Source organism: Budorcas taxicolor, chromosome 11 (genome assembly GCF_023091745.1).
Source record: "Budorcas taxicolor isolate Tak-1 chromosome 11, Takin1.1, whole genome shotgun sequence".
In the NCBI taxonomy this organism is placed as follows: domain Eukaryota; kingdom Metazoa; phylum Chordata; class Mammalia; order Artiodactyla; family Bovidae; genus Budorcas; species Budorcas taxicolor.
Window position 1 is genome coordinate 97,414,600 of NC_068920.1, and position 22,519 is coordinate 97,437,118.

General features: G+C 38.7%; 1 protein-coding gene across 1 annotated transcript; it reads right to left on the bottom strand.

Moving 5' to 3' along the window:
* Nucleotides 1-11: 11 nt before the first annotated feature.
* On the bottom strand, nt 12-19,980 carry MTIF2 (mitochondrial translational initiation factor 2). Its single transcript, XM_052649126.1, has 13 exons — nt 19,762-19,980; nt 19,295-19,406; nt 18,500-18,671; nt 17,862-18,022; nt 16,740-16,916; nt 11,440-11,579; nt 9,264-9,388; nt 7,699-7,903; nt 7,127-7,379; nt 6,368-6,508; nt 3,303-3,467; nt 1,340-1,480; nt 12-333 (listed from the first exon to the last, which is right to left on the bottom strand). Exons 1-13 carry the CDS (start codon nt 19,978-19,980, stop codon nt 161-163), a joined length of 2,184 nt encoding a protein of 727 aa, XP_052505086.1. The 3' UTR covers nt 12-160.
* Nucleotides 19,981-22,519: the final 2,539 nt, after the last annotated feature.

The window sequence follows — 22,519 nt, forward strand, 5'->3', positions numbered from 1 at the left end:
GCATCCTTAAATAAGATTTCCTATTTTAACAGGTAAACATCAGTTAAAGCTTGGTAGAGCTTTTTGACCAGTAGTGAGTGATGAACTATACCTTCAGTAAAAACTAGTTGCTCTATAATAAGACAAAAACATTTAATCATTTATATATTTTTAAATAATTTTAAAATCCTGGGTCCCAAGAAGTCTTGGCTGGAACTTCTTTTTCTTCATAACAAACAATAGCATCTCCCACTTTAAATTCTATCGTTTCTTCATCCAAACTAAGACCACAATCCATTCCAGTTTTGACAACTGAAGTATCATCTTTATGGTGTTTCAGTGAAAGTAACGAGCCTTTAGGGGAAAAAAGAAAATGCATGGTTCATACAGTCAACAAATAAGTATCCAGCAAGTACTGTTGTCTGTTTACAAGGAAAATTATACTGAAATTGTTACAGGTTTTACACTTCTTCCATGTTACATGATGGGGCTAAATACCAAGGAAAGGGAGGAAAAGTTACATGGCTGTAGTAATCTTCCTTTTTTAAAGGTAACACTGCAAGGGATGGGGTGGTTCTCAGGACTTCGATGAGCTAAACCAGCATGACACTGCAGGCAAAGGTGGTTGCTGCTGCTGCTAAGTCGCTTCAGTCGTGTACGACTGTGACCCCATAGACGGCAGCCCACCAGGCTCCCCCGTCCCTGGGATTCTCCAGGCAAGAACACGAATGGGTTGCCATTTCCTTCTCCAAGGCATGAAAGTGAATGTGAAGTCGCTCAGTCGTGTCCGACTCTTAGCGACCCCATGGACTGCAGCCTACCAGGCTCCTCCGCCCATGGTATTTTCCAGGCAAGAGTACTGGAGTGGGTTGCCATCGCCTTCTCTGCAGGCAAAGGTGGTTAGAGGATGGAAATAAGTAGATGTGGCTGGAAAGGGCTTCCCAGGTGGCCCTAGTGGTAAAGAACCTGCCTGCCTGGTGTAGAATATAACACAGGTTCAGTCCCAGGGTCTGGAAGATTCCCTGGAGAAGGGCATGGCAACCCACTCCAGTATTCTTGCTGAAAAACTGGACAGTCTGGTGGGCCTTAGTCTGCAGGGCCACAAAGAGCCGGACACAACTGAAGCAACTCAGCACACATGGCTGGAAAGGTAGTTTGGGGTCACTTTTTAGAACCTTAGAAAATCAAGACTGGGGAACTAACAATCCTGTGGGAATCACTGAGACTGGAGGCCAGATAGGAGTTAGTAAGAGGTGACCTGAGACTCTACCCTAAGACTAGGGCAGTGAAAGACCTCAGAGAGTAACCCATAATCAGGTTTTTAGTGACGATATGATAGAAACAGCTTTATGTTGCTTACCCTTCCAAATAACATGTCCATTGCGGATTAACTTAAATTTTTTTTGCTTTTCTATCTGTCCCTTTTGGACTCTGCAGCCAGCCACAGGAACTTTTTTCTTCCCTTCTGTTATAGAGAAGGTAGCTAGTATAGAAGCCTCACCTTTAGGAAGAAGAGAACATTAAGTATACTGAAAACAGAAATTCTGACAAATACATAATTTCTGACATTCTGCGCAGCAAGAATTAAAGGCATGAGGAAAATATACAAACTCTGGTAAAGAAGTCCTGATTTTCTCTGACTCCACCACTCTTTTCCTGACCAATATTAGAAATAAAAGCATAAAAATCCTTGGAAATGTACTTACCAAAAGAATGAACAAAAGAAACACGGTTACTGTTTTGGCTGAATAAAATGCAGTAGAAGATGCTAACAGTTGACTGTAAAATGAGTGTAATTTATGTCCACTTCGTGAAAAGCTAGTCATCCTTTAATCCAGTTTCTCAACTGGATCATCTTACTAAGCTCACCACTGGTAGATTATACACACTTAAGAGTACTAAATCTCTGACTCAATTTTTTTACTGACTGAAATTTGAAACATTCGAATACGACATGGTATCACACACTAGAATGTACTAGTCTTCTAGGGTTAGTGCTATTTGGTGTTCACTTCCTCCTAGAAATCCTCATATGACTTTTCCAAATTGCTCTTAGCACAAGAACATAACAAATCTCTGTGATCATGTTTAGCAGGTCAGAAGAGCCTAAAATAAATCTGCATTGTGGACCAAAAATGCAAATACTGAGTCTCATCACGAGGAAACAGACATCCAAATTAAAGTACATTCAACAAAGTCACTGGCCTATAACACTTCAAAAATGTCAAGGTCAAAAAAGACAAAAACAGGGAACTTCCCTGGTGGTCCAGGGCCTAAGACCATGCTCCCAATGCCGGGGGCCCAGATATAATCCCTGGTCAGGGAGCTGGATCCCACATGCTGCAACTAAGAGCCAGGGCAGCCAAATATTTTTTAAAAAAAACAAAACTTAATCTGTCATCCTGAACCAGGGGGAAAATATATACCTATAGTACATTATAGAAACAATGAACATGGACTGTTGACTTGCAGTATTAATGTTCCATTTCCTAAGTTTATATTTGTTCTGTGGTTTTATAAAAGAACATCCTTGTGCTTAGAAAATAAACACCGGGTAGGCCAAAATGTTTGGATTTTACAGACGAACTTTTTGGTCAACCCAGTATTTAGGGGCAAATGAATACAATACCTCAAATTTACAATTAAATGGCCCAGGGGGGGAAAAAAAAACAGTGAGTGTGTATGGAGGAAGGGGGTGAACTAAAGCAAATGGGGCAAAATGTAAACAACTGAACTGGAAGCGAGTTCCTTATACTTTTCCAGTAATTTTTCAGGAAACTTAAAAACTATCATCAAAAGTTAACCAAGAAAATCTGGATGTGGGGAGGAAAAAACATAAAAAGATTCAGTCCATCTTAAATAAATTTAGTCTTTAATCTGGCCAAAGGATATGTTAGAAAAAATAATTTTAAATGTTAAATATTTAATGTAAGTTTTCTTCTCATGGTGGATTTCTCTGCCAGTTGCAGGACACAATCAATGGCTCCTTCCACAACACTATTAACCTTCATGCCTCCATCCAGTCTACTTTGTATTATGAGTAGTTTATGTCTTAACTAGAGGGCACGTTCTTACTGCCTTATTGCCTTTATATCCTCACACCCAAAGCATAACACCTTACAGAGGCCAGGTGTTTATAATTCAGATGAAATTATGCTGAATCCTTATCTACAGTAGTCATTCTTTCTAGAACACAGGATATGTGTTGGAACAGTGAACATATTTAAACAGTGAAATACATTTCCCCTTAAACTTTGCTTTCAAGTGTTACTCACAGCAGGTAAGGTATGAATGTTTAGAAGTACCATTCAGTGAACACTCACCTATTGGGTGCTCTTCCACAATGCAGGGCAATCTGCTGTTCAGGTCTTCCTGCAAATCTTCAATAAGATGGTAAATGACTTGATGAAGTTTAATTTTTACTCCTTTTTTTGCAGCCAACTGCTGGATAACATTGCCTGCATTCACATTGAAGCCGTATATAACACCTGGAAAGCATAAATAAAGTAGCAGAAATATTGCATTAAACAGTCTTTCAAGCAAAAACTCAAATCTAAAGTTTTTGCTTCTACATATGTTAAAAGCAAGTAGGAGAGATAAATTCTATAATATTTTCTCATGAAAGCTAGTTTTCAAATTAATAAAAATATTTTATAAATTCTGTTATGTCTTACTAAACAAGGAAAATTTCTTTGATTTTTAAGTGTCCTTTATGATGTTTAATGTTCATTTAGGAAACATTTAAAGTGCCCAAAATGTGCAGGGTGATATGCTAAATGTTAATTTTTACACCAGGGAAATAAGAAAAAAAATGATTATAGCTGAAATATTATTACATTATTTTAATAACTTATTAATTATAATCTTATAGCCTACAACTTTTGTGGTTTGCTCTGAAGTATTCAGCTGACCAAAAGATGTTCAAAAACACATGACCCTTGAGCAACACAGGTGTTAGGGATGCTGATCCTCCAGACAGTTGAAAATCCAAGAGTAACTTATAGTTGGCCCTCCATATAAATGTGGTTCCTCCACATCCAAGGAGTCAGCCAACCTCAGATCTTGTAGTACTATAATATTTACTACTGAAACAAATCCATGTATAAGTGGACCCACAGTTCAAAACCATGTTGTTCAAGTGTCAACTGTAGTTACTTAATTAGAAAAGTTCAAGAGTTATTTAAGAAATGAAAGAAGTACCGTGGAGCTGACCATTTTACCAAAGAACAAATGGGGGAAGCAAAAGCAAAACACTTTCCTTAAACAAGTGAAAAAATTAAAGCAAATGGCTTCAGTTCAGTTCAGTTCAGTTCAGTGGCTAAGTCGTGTCTGACTCTTTGTGACCCCATGAATCGCAGCACACCAGGCCTCCCTGTCCATCACCAACTCCTGTAGCTCACTCAAACTCACATCCATTGAGTGGGTGATGCCATCCAGCCATCTTATCCTCTGTCGTCCCCTTCTCCTCCTGCCCCCTATCCCTCCCAGAATCAGAGTCTTTTCCAATAAGTCAGCTCTTCTCATGAGGTGACCAAAGTACTGGAGTTTCAGCTTTAGCATCAGTCCTTCCAAAGAACACCCAGGACTGGTCTCCTTTAGGATGGACTGGTTGGATCTCCTTGCAGTCCAAGGGACTGTCAAGAGTCTTCTCCAACACCACAGTTCAAAAGCATCAATTCTTCGGTGCTCAGCCTTCTTCACAGTCCAACTCTCACATCCATACATGACCACAGGAAAAACCATAATCTTGACTAGACGGACCTTAGTTGGCAAAGTAATGTCTCTGCTTTTGAATATACTATCTAGGTTGGTCATAACTTTCCTTCCAAGGAGTAAGCGTCTTTTAATTTCATGGCTGCAGTCACCATCTGCAGTGATTTTGGAGCTCAAAGAAATAAAGTCTGACACTGTTTCCACTGTTTCCCCGCCTATTTCCCATGAAGTGATGGGACTGGATGCCATGATCTTCGTTTTCTGAATGTTGAGCTTTAAGCCAACTTTTTCACTCTCCTCTTTTACTTTCATTAAGAGGCTTTTTAGTTCCTCTTTTCCACTTTCTGGCATAAGGGTGGTGTCATCTGCATATCTGAGGTTATTGATATTTCTCCCAGCAATCTTGATTCTAGCTTGTGCTTCTTCCAGCCCAACGTTTCTCATAATGTAATCTGCATATAAGTTAAATAAGGAGGGTGACAATATATAGCCTTGATGTACTCCTTTTCCTATTTGGAACCAGTCTGTTGTTCCATATCCAGTTCTAACTGTTGCTTCCTGACCTGCATATAGGTTTCTCAAGAGGCCAGTCAGGTGGTCTGGTATTCCCATCTCTTTCAGAATTTTCCACAGTTTATTGTGATCCACACAGTCAAAGGCTTTGGCATAGTCAATAAAGCAGACATAGATGTTTTTCTGGAGCTCTCTTGCTTTTTCAATGATCCAGTGGATGTTGGCAATTTGATCTCTGGTCCTTCTGCCTTTTCTAAAACCAGTTTGAACATCAGGAAGTTCACAGTTCCCATATTGCTGAAGCCTGGCTTGGAGAATTTTGAGCATTATTTTACTAGCATGTGAGATGAGTGCAATTGTGTGGTAGTCAGGAGAAAAACATAATCACCTTGAAAATCTTGTCATTAAGAAATCATTCAACACACAACACTATCTACATCAATAGTATAGTCAGTGCCCATAAAGTACTTTGAAATAGCCAGTATTATGGAAGACCATTTCAGTAGTAGAGGTAACAACTAATTCTAATCAAGTTAGGTCATGAAGTACCTCCTTCCTAAATGATTCACTAATTCAATAAAATTGGAGCTTTGCCTAGATGTTAAACCTAGTCAAAGTCACAGTCATGCAATCATGATTCCCCATTCTGTATAACGTAAGTTTGACTTATAAATAGTCCCCTTGCCTTCGAGGTATTTAAAGCTAAAAGGAGCTTTTGATCTAAGAAAAATATAATATATAAAATTACAAGTGAACAAAAATAGGCAGTCTCTAAAAGAAAACACTGAATAGGCTGTCTGCAGATTTCAGGAGCATTCAAAAGTGTAAGTGAAAGAGAGAACCAAGCTTGGGTTTGGTTCAGGAACTGGGCGAGATGAGGTGGCAGTAATGGTACACTGGGGAAAAAAACATTAAGAGAAACTACTGGGGCCTGAAATAGTTCCCCAAGATTTCGGTACAACAATGACAAGCGGGGCTGTGCCTGCAGTAGCGCACTTCCTGTGGAACATGCAGCCGCCAGCTGGGACTGGACTGCCAACAGGAAGGGGAATGCGGATGCGGAGTAAATGTCAGGTGTCAGCAGCCCAGCAACAAAAGACAAAAGTGAAAGGTTCAGAGTGTGTTCTAGGGAACACTGTTAAACAGGAAATGGAAAACTTACCATGAAATGTTTCAGCAAGTTTGACATCATTTTCACTAATATCACCCACACCAAAATGTACCAATTCTAGTTCACACTCATGTGAAGCATCATAGGTATCCATAATGTTCAAAATGGCTTCAACAGAACCATCAACATCACCTAAATGCAGCAAAAGTTTAAAAGTATTGATGTTAGGAGTAAGGAATTAACAGACTCAAAAATTATAATAATCTTTTTAAAGCAGTAACAAGAATGGCATTTACCATGGAATATATTCTTATTTAGGTTTAGCATGATAAATACCTTCTTAGCTGAACAAAGTATAATGAACCAGATATACATTTACAGCAAAAGTCACAAGAAAATTGTTTAAGGAAATCTCCCCCAGCGGAGGAGGGCAAAAGGTACAAAATTCCAGCTATAAATAAGTATGTAATGGGGATGCAATATATAGCATAGTGACTATAGTTAATAATACTGCATTGCTTATTGGAAAGCTGCAAACAGAGCAAATCTTAAAAGTGTTCGAGAAAAATTTTATAACTATGTATCAGTGAGAGATGCTAACTAGATTTACTATGGTGGTCATTTCACCATATATACAAATATTGAATCATTATGAAAATGTTACATGTCAACTATATCTCAGCTTTTAAAAATTCCCTTCCAAAATACTGAAATCATTTCAGCTTACGGCCCAAATTAATGAGAGAATGACAAAATATGAAAAAAATGGCAAAAAAAAAGAGTTGTAAAGTAAAATCTTTTAAAAGTCACCTTTAACAATTATAGGAAGTACATTTGAATCTCTTTCTAGTTTTTCTTTCAGCTTTAAGGGTTGCTGCTCTCTTTTTTCTTTGTACTTTATATATGATCTCTCCTTCCAGTGCAAAGTGCCATACTTCTCGCGGTCTTTCCGATGTGCTTCTTGGTGTTCCTTTCGCTTTTCTTCTATTAATTTTAAATCCTCTTTATTTTTCTCCTGTTCTTGCTCATACTTTCTCCAGTCAACAACTTCACGTGCCCTTGGCTTTATAGGGGGAGAAAGGGAATTACTTAACAGAAACCAATAACTGCTGGTTTTTTCCTCCACTATAAAATTAGCTTAACTCATATATGAAACCACTAATTAAAACTTTAATATGGAGGCTTTGTGTAAATTTGAAATTATTTAAAAATCCAATCTTAAATTGCTAAAAATTCTATCGCCAAACTCTAAAATGACATCACTGGTCACTCACACGTTATACTACTGGATTAACATTACTTATTTTGTATTGTAATATTATAGACTGACATTTCAAATCACTATATCATATTCTATATTATAGGAATTAAGCTTGATATACCTCAGATTCTACTTCAAGAATTTCATCTCCTGCAGAAGGGAGGTCTCTCCAGCCTACGATTCCCACTGGCATGCTAGGACAGGCTTCACTGACTGCTCTGCCATTTTCATCAAACATTAAGCGTACTTTTGCCCAACTCTTTCCAGCAACCAGAATGGAGCCTTTTCTCAAAGTTCCTCTTTGAATTATAGCTGTAGTAACAGGACTAATATGAAAACAAAAGCATATATTCTTAATGCCATAATCAGGATGTAATAGCACTTTCTCAAGTAAAGATAGCTTTAAGAGATTACAAAATATTTATTGATATGAACAAACAGGGTTAATTCCACCATTTCTTAACTTCTCAAATAATTTTTCATACTATTTGCTGTTCAGCTGATTATTCGTGTCCAACTCTTTGTGATCCCATGGATTGCAGCACACCAGGCTTCCCCTTCCTTCACCATCTCCCAGAGTTTCCTCAAACTCATGTCCACTGAGTCAGTGATGCCACCCAGCCATGTCATCCTATATCGTTCCCTTTTCCTCCTGCCTTCAATGTATTCAATTTTTATACTATAAAAACATTTTTCATAATAGTAACCTACGTGTCCATTAATGGAAGAATCAATAAAGAACATGCAGTATATACATATAATGCAGTATTATATAACCTTAAAAAAGAAAAAGACCCTGTCACATGCTAGAATATGAATGAACCTCCTAAACGAACATTATGCTAAGTGAAATAAGTTAGTCAAAAAGGACAATATTATATGATTCCACTCATACAAAATATCTGAAGCACTGCAAATCACAGAAACACTGCTGAAAGGTGTTGCCGAAAGGTGGGGGGAGGGAAAGGGGAAACTAACACTATATGGGAATAGTTTGTTTTGCAAGATGAAAAATTTCTAGAGATCTGTTGCAAAACAATATGAATATACTTAAGACTACTGAACTGTACGTTTAAAAACGGTTAAGATGGTGATTTAATATTATGTACCTTTTACCACAATTTAAAAAAAGAAGAAAACACACACAAAAAAATTTCTTGTAAGGTTATGGTGGTGAAGGGTGCAGATAGCTGAGTATTTTGACAAAATCCTAATCCTCTTTCTCTAACTAATAAGTAGTGAAAAGACCTCTTCTGCTAATAAGGAGGGAAATTAAAGATGAGAACACTATTCCAACAATCTTACTATATATTAATGCGTAAGGACATAAAGGATTTAGAAACCCAAAAATGCAACAATTGCTATTTCATTCTAATTGATGTTAGCCTATAAGATTTTACCCATTCAGCTAAGTCAGAGGGGAAAAAAACAAAAATCAGATTGAACTACTAAGTCACCTAAATAGGACTACTAAATGTATACACATAGTTGCTATGGTCTCTTGATAACTGCATGTTGGGTTCTGTGTGCCAGTGCAATAAAAAGCTTTTAAAAACAAATGCTTTGAAAATACTGTTCATGTGTTAAAAATAATATGTAATACATATAATAATATATGGTTATATAATCAGGTCACAAAAACAATGAAATAAAATTATTAGAAAGTATGCATTTTAACAGACCTACCCTCTTCCTTTGTCTGTGAAAGATTCTATTACTGTTCCTTCAACTGCACCAGTAGGGTCTGCTTTCAATTCCAACATTTCTGCAAGAGCAATAGTTGCCTCTGCCAAAGCCATCATGTTTTCGCCCTTAGAAACAAACAAAAAAAGAGTTGTTAATATACATTAACAAATATTATCTGTAAATGTAAATACCAGGATCAGAAAGTCAAACAATCCCTGACTGCGATACTTTTCTCTTTAAGCATAAAAAACAGGAATTAACCTATAAGAAGGAAGGAAAGAAGGATAGAAGGGAGAGAGGGAGGAAAGGAAGGAAGAAAAGAGAGATGCAAGAAAAATCTGACGCTGGGACAGATCTTGCAAGGAACGGTGCCTGTATTATTTTTCAAAGAATAGGTACTAGTGCTTGTCAATACCTTTTTATAAACATATGCTTCTTTCACCCTCATTCCTTAATCTGTTTCTAAAGATGAGTTTTCTTCCTCTCACTTTCTTTATAATGCTACTTTACCTTTGAAGTTCTAGCCAATTAAATAAGCTTTCACTGATTTCATTTTGATCACTCAAGAATTCAGTGAAATACTACTTATTCTTATTAAATAAATGAGGAGACAAAGCACTGACTAGACCCAGGCTATAAGCTCACTCTAACTACTCAGCTGTGAAACCTTGAAAATCACTTCACCTCTGTGCATTGGCTGTTATTATTCAGTCACGCAGTTGTGTCCAATTCTTTGTGACCCCATGGACTGCAGCCCACCCAGCTCCTCTGTCCATGGGATTCTCCAAGCAAGAACACTGGAGTGGGTGTACATTTCCTTCTCCACTCTCTGAATTGCCTTTCCTCAATTGTAAACTGAAGGAGCTAGATTAGATGACTCTTTCGCCTTTAATGATCTCTGTTTATTGTGCTTTCTAAGGCTCCAAGATCATGTAGCTGATTAACTAGTGATGCAACTGGAATTGATGAGCAAGAGAGTTTTCCATTGTCCATGTCAGCTAAGAGACTGCTCACAGTTGTCACAAAGTATGAAACAACAGAGACAACCTTAACAAAACTAGCTAAACACTCTGCTTAGTTAGTTCAGTTGCTCAGTCGAGTCCGATGCGACCCCATGAATCGCAGCACGCCAGGAGGTACTGAGTTTCTTTGGTGTTTTTTTATCCAGAAAAGAATAACTAGTAATTTAATGGGCTTCCCTGGTGGCTCAGTGGTAAAGTATCTGCCTGCCAATGCAGGATACAGGGGTTCGGTCCCTGATCAGGAAGATCTCACATGCCAAGGAGCAACTAAGCCCACGCGCCCTAACTACTGAACCTGTGCTCCAGAGCCCGGGAACAGCAACAAGAATAGTCACTGCAGTGAGAAGCCTTCACATCGCAACTAGAAAGTAACCCCTGCTTGCCAAAACTAGAAAAGCCTGAGCAGCAAGAAGCCCCAGCACAGCAAAAATAAAATGAACAGATTAAAAAAATTATTTTAAAAAGAATAATTGGTAATGAACAGAAAATGGAATTCATCACAAATAACACTATAAAACTTATAATAATTTAACTCATAGAAGCATCGGGTCAGTCAATAACAGAATGAATCCAAATGTTACAACACTGTATTAGTAAAAAGTTTTATTTGTTTAAATCTTTCTTAAGTGCCCTAAGACCTAGTCTATAAATCTATAGTTGGCTAAACACTATTTTAAGCAGATATGAAATTCGGTTGGTAATAAAAAGTGCCTGTTTTTAAGTGAATTATCCTATCTATTGGAGAAGGAAATGGCAATCCACTCCAGCACTCTTGCCTGGAAAATCCCATGGACGGAGGAGCCTGATAGGCTACAGTCCATGGGATCGCAAAGAGTCGGACAAGACTGAGCGGCTTCACTTCACTTCACTTCACTTCATCCTATCTAATCCTACAATATTTACCACTTACTCTCCTCATTCTAAGTATCTCATAGTAAGTAAAGCACAGTTTAAACCTGATTCTCGTGGACTGGTGACTGACCTTTCTGAGACTAATTTCTAATCTACCAAACCAGGATAAAGATACCAGCTTTGCTGAGTACTGAGAGAATTTTTAAACGACGACAGAAATTCTGTGGGTCAAAATGTTCTTGAGCTACAAGGCATCCTGTGCATTTCACGCAGCACTTTCATCTGAACACACCTGTACTTACCGTGAGTGCAGAGACGTGCACTGCTTGAACGTCACCTCCATAATCCTCACACACCACATCGTACGCTAGCAGTTCTTTCTTCACTTTCTCAGGGTCCGCCTCAGCTTTGTCACATTTGTTTATGGCAAGGACAATAGGAACTGAAAGGAACAGAGTTAAGAGTGCAAATGATGGCACTTCGACTCCAGGTATTCACATCAAAACACAAAATTTTCTGGCTTTCGCTTGACTCAGTGACTGTATTTATCTAACAAAACACCCACTTTAGACCCACTCTACCCTGCTTTCTACACATGAAGAATTCCAGATAAGAGATGTCAAAACAGCAAGTGTAAGATTCTAAATTAAGACTAGACAATTAATGATGATTAAAAAACAAAACCACAACAGTATTAAGGGCAGAGAAAGGCCTATCCTTAAACCTGAAAGCAGGATCAGCAACTATACTAGAGATAATTTCCAGAAAAAAAGATCAAGAGAAGACTCTAATTCAACTCCACCACTAGATCACCCTTTCATGGGTCACTGCCTCGTCATGGTGAAGGGGCTTGTGTAACTCAATGAAGCTATGCAGGGCCACTCAAGATGGACAGGTCACAGTGGAGCGTTCTGACAACACATAATTCACTGGAGGCGGGAATGGCAAACCACTGCAGTATTCTTGCCTAGAGAACCCCATGAACAGTATGAAAAGGCAAAAAGATATGACACCGAAAGTGAGCTCCACAGAACAGAAGGTGCCCAACAGGCTACTGGGGAAGAGCGGAGGACAGTTACTCCAGAAAGAATGAAGCAGCTGGGCCAAAGCAGAAATGACTCTCAGTTGTGGACCTATCTGGTGACGTAAGTAAAACCTGACGCTGTAAAGAACAGTATTGCATAGGAACCTGGAATGTTAGGTCCATGAATCAAGGTGGTCAAGCAGGAGATGGTAAGAGTAAACATCAGTATCTTAGGAATCAGTGAACTAAAATGGACGGGAATGGAAGAATTTACTTCAGATGACCATTAAATCTACTACTGTGGGCAAGAAACCCATAGAAGAAATGGAGTAGTCCTCATAATCAACAAGAATCTGAAATGCAGTACTTGGGTGCAATCTCAAAACTGACAGAATGATCTTGTTTTATTTCCGAGGCAAACCATTCAACATCACAGTAATCCAAGTCTATGCCCCAACCACCTATGCCAAAAGGGCTGAAGTTGATCAGTTCTCTGAAGACCTACAAGACCTCCTAGAACTAACACCTAAAAAAGGTGTCCTATTTATCATAAAAATTGGAATGCAAAAGTAGGATGTCAACAGACACCTGGAGTAACAGGCAAGTTTGGCCTTGGAGTACAAAATGAAGCAGGGTAAAGGCTAACAGAATTCTGACAAAAGAATGCACTGGTTATAGCAGACATTCTTTTTCAACAACACTAGAGACGTCTTTACATATAGACATCAGTAAATGGTCAATACAGGAATCAGACTGATTACAACCTGGTGGGCTGCTGTCAGTGGGGTCACACAGAGTCGGACACGACTGAAGTGACTTAGCAGCAGCAGCAGCAGATGAAGACAGAGAAACTTTAAACAGTCAGCAAAAACAAGACCTGGACCTGACTGTGGCTCAGATCATCAGCTCCTCAGAGCAAAATTCAGGCTTAAACTAAAGAAAGCAGGGAAAACCACTAGGCCAGTCAAGTACAACCTAAAGCAAATCTTCTGTGAATATACAGTGGAGGTGATGAATAGATTCAAGGGATTAGCTCTAGCAGACACAGTGCCTGAAGAACTATGAACAAAGGTTTGCAATACTGTACAGGAGGCAGTGAACAAAACCATTCCAAAGAAAAAGAAACGCAAGAAGGCAAAGTGGTTGTCTGAGGAGGCCTTACAAATAGCTGAGGAAATAAGCAAAAAGCAAGAGAGAGAGGGGAAAGGTACACCCAATTGAACCCACGGTTTCAAAAAATAACAAGGACAGACAAAGGCCTTCTTCAGTGAACAATGCAAAGAAATAAGAAGAAAACAGCAGAAGGGGAAAGACTAGAGATCTCTTCAAGAAAACTGGAAAATACCAAAGGAATCCATCCAAGACGGGTATAAGAAAGGACAGAAATGGTAAAGACTCAATAGAAGCAGAAGAGATCAAGAAGAGATGGCAAGAATACACAGAACAGTACAAAAAATTCTTAATGAATTGGATAACCAAGATGGTGTGGTCACTCACCCAGAGCCAGACATTCTGGAGTGTGAAGTCAAGTGGGCCTTAGGAAGCACTGCTGCCAATAAAGCTAGTGGAGGTGATGGAATTTAGCAGAGCCATTTCAAATCCTAAAAGATGATGCTGTTAAAGTGCTGCATTCAATATGTTAGCAACTTTGGAAAACCCAGCAATGGCCACACAACTGGAAAAGGTCAATCTTCATCCCAGTTCCCAAGAAGGGCAACACTAAAGAATGTTCAAACCACTGGACAATTGCACACATCTCCCATATTAGTAAGGTTATGCTCAAAATCCTTCAAGCTAGGCTTCAGCCGTATGTGAAGCAAGAACTTCCAGATGTTCAAGGTGGATTTAGAAAAGGCAGAGAAGCCAGAGATCAAATTACCAACATTTGCTGGATCATAGAGAAAGCAAGGGAATTCCAGAAAAACATCTACCTTTGTTTAATTGACTACACTAAAGCTTCTGACAGCGTGGATCACAAAAAACTGTGGAAAACTCTTAAGGAGATGGGAATAACAGACCATCTTACCTGTCTCTGGAGAAGGAAATGGCAACCCACTCCAGTATTCTTGCCTGGAGAATTCCATGGACAGAGGAGACTGGTGGGCTACAGTCCATGGGGTCGCAAAGAATAGGACATGACTGAGTGACTAACACACATTTTACCTGTCTTCTGAGAAACCGTACGCGGGTCAAGGAGCAGCAGTTAGAACCTTATTTGGAACAACTGACTGGTTCAAAACTGAAAGGAGTATAAGGCTGTATATTGTCACCCTGTTTATTTAACTTGTATGTAGAGTATATCATGAGAAGTGCTGAGCTGGATGAGTTACAAGCTGGAATCAAGATTGCTGGAAGAACTATCAACAGCCTCAGACATGCAGATGATACCATCCTAATGTCAGAAAGTGAAGATGTCTTGATAAAGGTAAAAGAAGCGAGTGAAAAAGCTGGTTTAAAACTCAACATTCAAAAAACTAAGATAATGTCATCCAGTCCCATCACTTCACGGCAAATATAAAGGGGAAAATGTGGATGCAGTGAGATTTCCTCTTCTTAGGCTCTAAAATCACTGCAGATGGTAACTGCAGCCATGAAATTAGAAAATGATTGCTTGTTGGCAGGAAAGCTATCATAAACCTAGACAGTGCATTAAAAAGTAAAGATATCACTTTACCAACAGAGGTCTGTATAGTCAAGGCAATGGTCTTTCCAGTAGTCATATATGGATGTAAGAGTCAGACCATAAAGATAGCAGAGTGTCAAAGAACTGATGCTTTTTAACTGTGGTGCTGGAGAAGGCTCTTGAGAGTCCCTTGGACAGCAAAGAGATCAACCAGTCAATCCTAAAGAAAATCAACCCTGAATACTCACTGGAAGGACTAATGTTGAAGCTGAAGCTCCAATACTTTGGCCAACTAATGCCAACAGCCAACTCGTTGGAAAAGACCCTGATGCTGGGAAAGACTGAAAACGGAAGGAGAAGAGGGTGACAGAGGATGAGATGGTTGGATGGCATCACTGATTCAATGGACATGAACTTGGACAAACTCTGGGAAGTGGTGAGGAACAGGGAGTCCTGGCATGCTACAGTCCATGGGGTCACAAAGAGTTGAATACGACTTGGCAACTGAACAACCACCACCACCTCTAGATCATCTGCCTCTTCTTTTCAGAAGCTTTTAACTCACTGTTAAAACCCAACATCTCACCAAGGGCTAAGGGTCGTTATTGTACACTTCCTTTTAGGATTTACAGCAACTCTTTCTTCATACACTTAGCTCAGAGACTGACACACAACAGAGTCTCAATAAATGTGTCCTTAATGAATGAATCAAATAATCTTATCATCTACTTGTCATTACCAAACATACCCTCTCATTAGAGAACTCACACAAAATACAGATAATTCTCTGGTTAGGTTTCACCAAGTCTACAATGTCAGGTATCAAAGGAACAGAAATTGAAAACAGACACAAAAGAGCTATGCAATCCACAGCCTACTTTAGGAAAAAGTACATTCTATATCGATGAGCTGTTACTTAACAGGTACAGGAAGCCTGATATAAGGAATTTATCCTGTCTCAACCAACTGCTTTGTTATGGGATCCCTGACAGATTTCTCACTCATATTTGTTACATTCCTTAGGATCATTAAGAACATAGCCCATTCCACAAAAGCAACTTTGAGAAATTAAAAATTAAAGACAGGAACACAGAAGCTAAAAGACTGGATTCCAAATGCAGACATGATGCAAATTTACTGTAATTGGGAGAAGTTCCTGCCACCTTCTAGGTCTTAGTTTTTCTGTTTATGAGATGGAAAAAAAAAACTGGACTAGATCAATGACCGTCAACCTTTCTTTTTTAACTTGCCACCAAACCTAAGGTGACATGACGTACTCTGTCAGGTACATTTTCTCAAGACAACAGTATTTTCTCATGAGTGTAAGGTCATTTCAGAATAAGAATGAATGTACAAAATATATGTGTGGTGTTTACTATTACAATTTTTAAATGGAGAAAAAAGGAAGAAGACAGCCAAGTGATTTCCAAAAGTTTCAATTTTATACCTCTGACCAAATAAAAACTTATTTAAAGCAGATGAAGGAAAAGTCTCTTTTTAGAGAAGAATTCCAGATAATAAATGAATAAGGAATAACAATTAGAATATCACTGTTTCGGAACTCCTAATGAATTTAGTCAATGGATACATAGGGGTTCATTATTCTAGGCTTATTTTTTATATCTGTTTTAAATTTCATTGATAGAAATGTTTTCAAAAGTCATTTGAGACTGTTAAAATTGTTACACCATGCCAAGTAAGTAAACAGTAGAGCAAGGACTATATTTGTGGTCACAAGTCCCAAGTTGAATCCTGCTACACTCTTCTTAGTAGATAATGTCTTTAGCAAAACAATTCAACTTTCTTTGAGCCTTCCCTGTTAAACAGGTATAATAATCCTGGAATTCCCAGGAAGATGAAATGAGCAACATGTAAAAACAGTAATTCTATTTAGTAGATCCTTTAAAGAAAAAAGCAACTTCCTTCCTGATACATGGAAGTCAACCACACAGTACCGTGAGCATCTCTGGCATGCTGAATGGATTCTACGGTTTGTTTCATCACTCCATCATCTGCAGCTACCACCAATATAACAATGTCAGTGACCTGAGCACCTCTGGCTCGCATTGCTGAGAAAGCAGCATGTCCTGGAGTATCAAGAAAGGTTATCTTTTCCCCAGAGGGCAAAGAGACTGTGGAAACAGAAATACAAGATCACTTAGGACTCAAATAAGAACATACATGATGTTATCAACACAATTAATAATTCTTCAAAATAATTTTATTTTTCCCATTAATCTTAATTAGAACGATACAGATCATCAGTCCACAATGAAGTGATAACATACCAGTGAGACCTTTAGAGTTTCTTTTTATGTAATCGTTTCAAACTAAAATTTTTCCTATTTCTAGACTATAATATAAATGTATAACAGTATACATATAATATAAATGTATATATTATAATAAAATACAAATTGAAATCTAGAGGAAAAAACAGACTGATAGTTGTATAGGCAGCCACTCCTACATTAGCAAACAGCAGCTGCACAACTGCTTTGAGCAACAAATGCAATTTAGTACACAGTTAGAAGCTCAGGCTTTGAGTCCAATAGCGTTGGGTTTAAATCCTGGCTTTGCCACTTTACTAGTTGTGTACTTTGAAGCAAGTAGCTTAACCTAAACAAGTCTCAGCCTCTTTACATGTATATAGGACTACTAATAACTACCTCATGATGCTGTTGTGAAGATAAAAAAGATAAAGCATACAAGGTTCTCAGAATAGAGCTGGGCACATGCTAGGTGTTCAGCAAATGATAGCTGTTATTGAATTATGAGTAGTAACATTATCACAACCTAGTATTGAAGAGTCTTAGGCTCATTGGTCGCAAAGAGTCAGACATGACTGAGCGACTAAACTGAACTGAAGAATAGGCTAGAATAAAAAAGGTATAACTTTCGTCTTATACTACGTACAAAATAACCTTTACCAGCCACCTGCTGTACATTTCATCTAATGGCTTTAAGCTTTAGCCTTTCTTTTACTTTAAATTTGCATACTCATACTATGAATACCTGGTTTAAGAAAATAATCTGTGGGGTTCCCAAGCACACTGTAAGGTGATTTGTGTTCATACCAAGAAAGGCACCAATGTGCTGAGTGATGCCTCCAGCTTCCATTGCCGCCACTTGAGTTTTTCGCAGTTTGTCAAGTAACGTCGTTTTCCCATGATCAACATGGCCCATTATAGTAACAACTGGGGACCTTGGTATTAATAAAGCTGGATCGGCCTGGGGCCTACAATTAACAGCAAAGGAGTTTCATTTTCATTTCTTAAATATCAGAAACACTTTATAGCCTATGAACTGATTTGCAGTTACCTCTGTGCACCACCTTTAACAACAAAACCCAACATTCAGCTCTGATTAGATATGACTATCTTCCTCTTCCATGCATACCAGTGACTTATGATGATATATACAATGACTGCCCACCTGCTGTTGGCATCTTAATAACAATGAGTAGAACTGAATGAAATTTTAAAATTCAGGATCAGTATACATAAATCAGCAAACTAAGAAAAATAACACTTAGAGTTTTATCATAACCTGAAAATATACTTTTTGATGCTTTAAGCACTTTGAAGAAAAGTTTAACATATACTCACAGATCATTTTAATTGCAAAAGAAATTTTAAGTCAAATCTTTCCATTAAAAAGTGTGAAAAAAAACCAATGTTGTCTCCTTCCCCCAATTTACACAGTTACATTTTACCTTTTGACAGCATCTTTATTTTCTCTGACTTTGTCTTGTTTTAATTTGCTCCATTTTAACTTCATTCCTGACTTCTTTATCACTTCTTTGATCCAGACTTCATCTAAACGTGAGTGTGTTTCTAGTGAATCTATGTCAACAGCAGTGTTCATTAAAGATTCATATACACAGTCTGGGTGAAACAAGATAAAACCTTTAGGATCATGAATTAAACACAACTAAAAAAAAAAAAATCCCAGATGCTGCAACTAAAGATCCTGCATGCCATAACCAAGACCTGGAGCAGCCAAATAAATAATTTTTTTAAGTTGCATTGTTACTACACTGTATTGTAATTGTTATTGTATTGTATAGTCATTACTACAAATATTTTTTTTGCCTATACTACACTACAAATATTGTCAAAATGAGTGCAAGAAGAAAATTTGAGAATTACAGATAAACAAAGGGAAAGTAAATGAGTATAAATAGTCTCTCAGTCCAAAAACATCCTTTGGACTTATTCTAATAGCCCACAAGACTTCTGAGAAAGAAAGTTTCATTCAAATTAAAAAAAAATCTTTCCCACTTTTATTAAAACAAAATCTTGGAGAACTATATTTGGCAAAGAGCCAAGAAACTAATTAGGAACTGTCACCTGAAGTGAAAAATATTGGAATTACTTAACATCTTTTTAAACCACCAGTCTAATTTTCATCCTTAAATACCTGAATCTCACTGCAAATAAAATATCAGGTAGTCCATATTTATAGGAAAATATTTCCCTATTTTTCCTTATAAAATTATCTGGCTTACCTATGTCTTTTTCCATTGCTCTGGCCAATTCCTCAACAGTCATTCCAAGCCATACCTCCACCTCCTTTTTAGATTTTGTTGAAGGTAATGGAGATTTCTGTGATCTTTTTTCCTATTAAATATTCAGAATGCATAAAGAAGGAAGAAAAAACTTTGAGATTTATTCTGGAATATATACCACAGTCACGGCTCCTATTTCTACCAACTCTCCTAAGTAGTTAAACCTCAGACTAAAATTTAAAATCCTGCATTTTTAATTCACTGTTATATACTGATATAAGTCATCAAATTCATCAATATTACTAAACAGCTAACTAGAACCTCCCTTCCTCACAGAGATTTATTGCCTGGAGTATAACATCAAGGCATAAAGATTTCATAAATGACAAAAATACTCAAAATGGACTTCTACTCATCAGTATAGGAACTTTCATCTCAGATCAAATAACAGAGAAATCTCTAAATACCTTCTTTGTCACCAGAAGCCTACGTTGAAATAATGCAGCCCTGATGAGTGCATCTGTTTGCCAGGGCCGGGTGTACAGCTGAGCCGTCTGCACCGCATAAGCAGATGAAAACACATGCCTCCACTGTGCCAACATTCTTCTTTGACACAGGCTGTGCAGCTGCCTACAAATAGTGTGAAACCGTAGCAAGTTCTCCAACTTCAGTATCTTCCGGTTCATGTTTCTCCTAAGAAAAAAAGTTTAAAAAGAATATTATGTTCAATATTGAAACCAAGTTAGGAAAGGTTAATAGGATATGTACCACACGAAAAGCGCTGTGCTAGTGTTTCAACAATGAGTAAAACTGGGTTCCCACCGTGAGAGAGCTCACAGTCCAGTCAGAGATGGGATGTCGTACCAAGTATTCTCTAGATATTAACTATGACTGCTGTTAATAGTCCTATGATTTTGTACGTCAGGAGAAGGCAATGGCACCCCACTCCAGTACTCTTGCCTGGAAAATCCCATGGATGGAGGAGCCTGGTAGGCTGCAGTCCATGGGGTCGCTAAGAGTCGGACACTACTGAGTGACTTCACTTTGACTTTTCACTTTCATGCACTGGAGAAGGAAATAGCAACCTACTCCAGTGTTCTTGCCTAGAGAATCCCAGGGATGGGGGAGCCTGGTGGGCTGCCGTCTATGGGGTCACACAGTCGGACACGACCGAAGCAACTTAGCAGCAGCAACACTGACATATAATAACTTATAAGGGCTCTTTTTTCTTGAAACATCAACTAACCAAATCATAACTAGAGTGATTTTTTTAACACAAATTTGAACTTAACTCTTTGCTAAACATCCTTTGTGGGGGCTGGAAGGGGATTATCCCTAGTTTAATATACAACTTCAAAACATGCTATATAAGGGGTCATTATCTGCCTTCTGTTAATCCCTCACTTCATCTCTTACAATCTTATAGTTGCCTCATGCCTACCTCCCAAATTTTTGTTGCTCTGTCCTACATATGATCTCTGATGGTCGTCATCTAATCTTTGAACCTTTGCATATGCTTCCTCTACTTGGAAGTGTCTTTCAACCCTAAAATTTTCTGTTCTTCCATAGCTCTTTCCCAAAAAAGGATGTAACAGAGTGGGAAGAAGGCACCCAATAAATACCTACTGAATAACGTTTTCTGATTACTCTTGGATTTTTTTTTGCCTGTGCTGGTCTATGTTGCTGCTCATGGGCTGGCTCTAGTTGTAGTGAGTGGGGGCTACTCTCTGGTTGAGGTGCACAGGCTTCTCACTGTGGTGGCTTCTCTCATTGCAGAGCACAGCCTCTAGGCACAAGGGTTTCAGCAGCTGCGCCACGTGAGATCTGTAGCTGTGACTGGGGAGCTCCAGAACACCGGCCCAGTAGTTGCAGTGCATGGGCCTAGCTGCTCCGTGGCATGTGGAATCATCCCGGACCAGGGATCAAACCTGTGTCTCCTGCAGTGGCAGTAGGATTCTTAACCATGAAACCAACAAGGAAGCCCCTGAATATTACTCTTCAGATGAAAGAAGAGTTTATTGAGAAACTCACAATCGAATTCAATAGTATAGCTCAGAACTCAGTAGTACAGTCTTTTCCTCCTTGAGTCTTCTATTTCTTCTGATCACAAGACTGCATTTCTTCAGCTTTGTTTTTCAGTGTTTAAAGCAAGAAGCAACTAAAAGAACATAAGAAGTACTACTTTTCTCCTCGGCAAACATTTCCTTAGCACCATCTTCTAGGGACTGCATTTGAGGTTGTTGATTCAAAGGTTAATAAGCCAGAGTCACTTCCTTTGGAGTTCACTGTCTCTAAAATGTTCCAGTATAATGATTCTTAAACACCTCAAGAATGGCACATTTAAACAATCTTATTTGGGTACATTTCCCTGAAGGATGAAGTATGAATGCTCAGGAAGCATGGAATTCCTCGGGCAGGCGGGGGTGGGGGTGGAGGTAGATTTTTTTTTTAATGAGTCTAAAACCAGATTTAACAAGGACACGAGTTAATGCAGTGGTAGGAAAGGTCCTTCATGGAGATTAACCAAAGCACAGATATTTCACTGAGGCAGATATTAGAAAAACACATGGGGCGGGGGGGAGGAGGGGGTGGGCAATAAACCAAATACCCAAACTGGAAGGAAAACTTGCCACTTATTCCAAGCCTCTCGTTTTATAGAAAAGGAAAATGGAGTCCAGAAAGCTCAAAAAGCCTTCTCCAAAGTCATACCGCTAGTTACTGACAGTCAGGACTAGAACCCAAGCTTTCTGACTCCCAATTCCGGTGTTCCTTTGCCGCTAGGATATTCTTATTATGGAACCTGAAAAAAAAAAGATGTTGGAAATAATGTAGTTGCGTTGGTCCAAACATCTGAATGAAACAGTTGAAAACCTCGGACTTTATGTGCAAGGTAAAAAGAAGTCACTATACAAGAATGACAGATCTAAGGTAGCTTCACCTGGAACCCTAGCCCAATAAGCCTTGAATACAGAGGAGGCGGGGGACGGGGCGCTCAAGGAAAGGAAGCAGCCCTCTGCTTCCGGCTGGATAACTCCTTCATCATACCTAAAGCAGGGTCACGCACGGATTAGGTGCATCATGGAAAGGCTCCCGAATGCGCAATGTTTCTCATCTGTGCCGCTGACACTTTAGGCCAAACAATACAATACACGCCACCCAGTACAACCCGGCTAAGGGACCCACCCCTCGGCCCCTCACCTAGCTCCTACCTAGGACCCAGGCCTT

Bases quoted from the DNA above. Each gene is read 5' to 3' on its own strand.
- MTIF2 (XM_052649126.1), bottom strand. From the start codon at position 19,980: ATGAACCGGAAGATACTGAAGTTGGAGAACTTGCTACGGTTTCACACT. The intron at 9,389-11,439 runs GTAAGTACAGGT...TTTGTTTCTAAG, and splicing joins TGCACGTCTCTGCACTCACG to GGCGAAAACATGATGGCTTT. The intron at 1,481-3,302 runs GTGAGTGTTCAC...TTCTTCCTAAAG, and splicing joins TGTGGAAGAGCACCCAATAG to GTGAGGCTTCTATACTAGCT.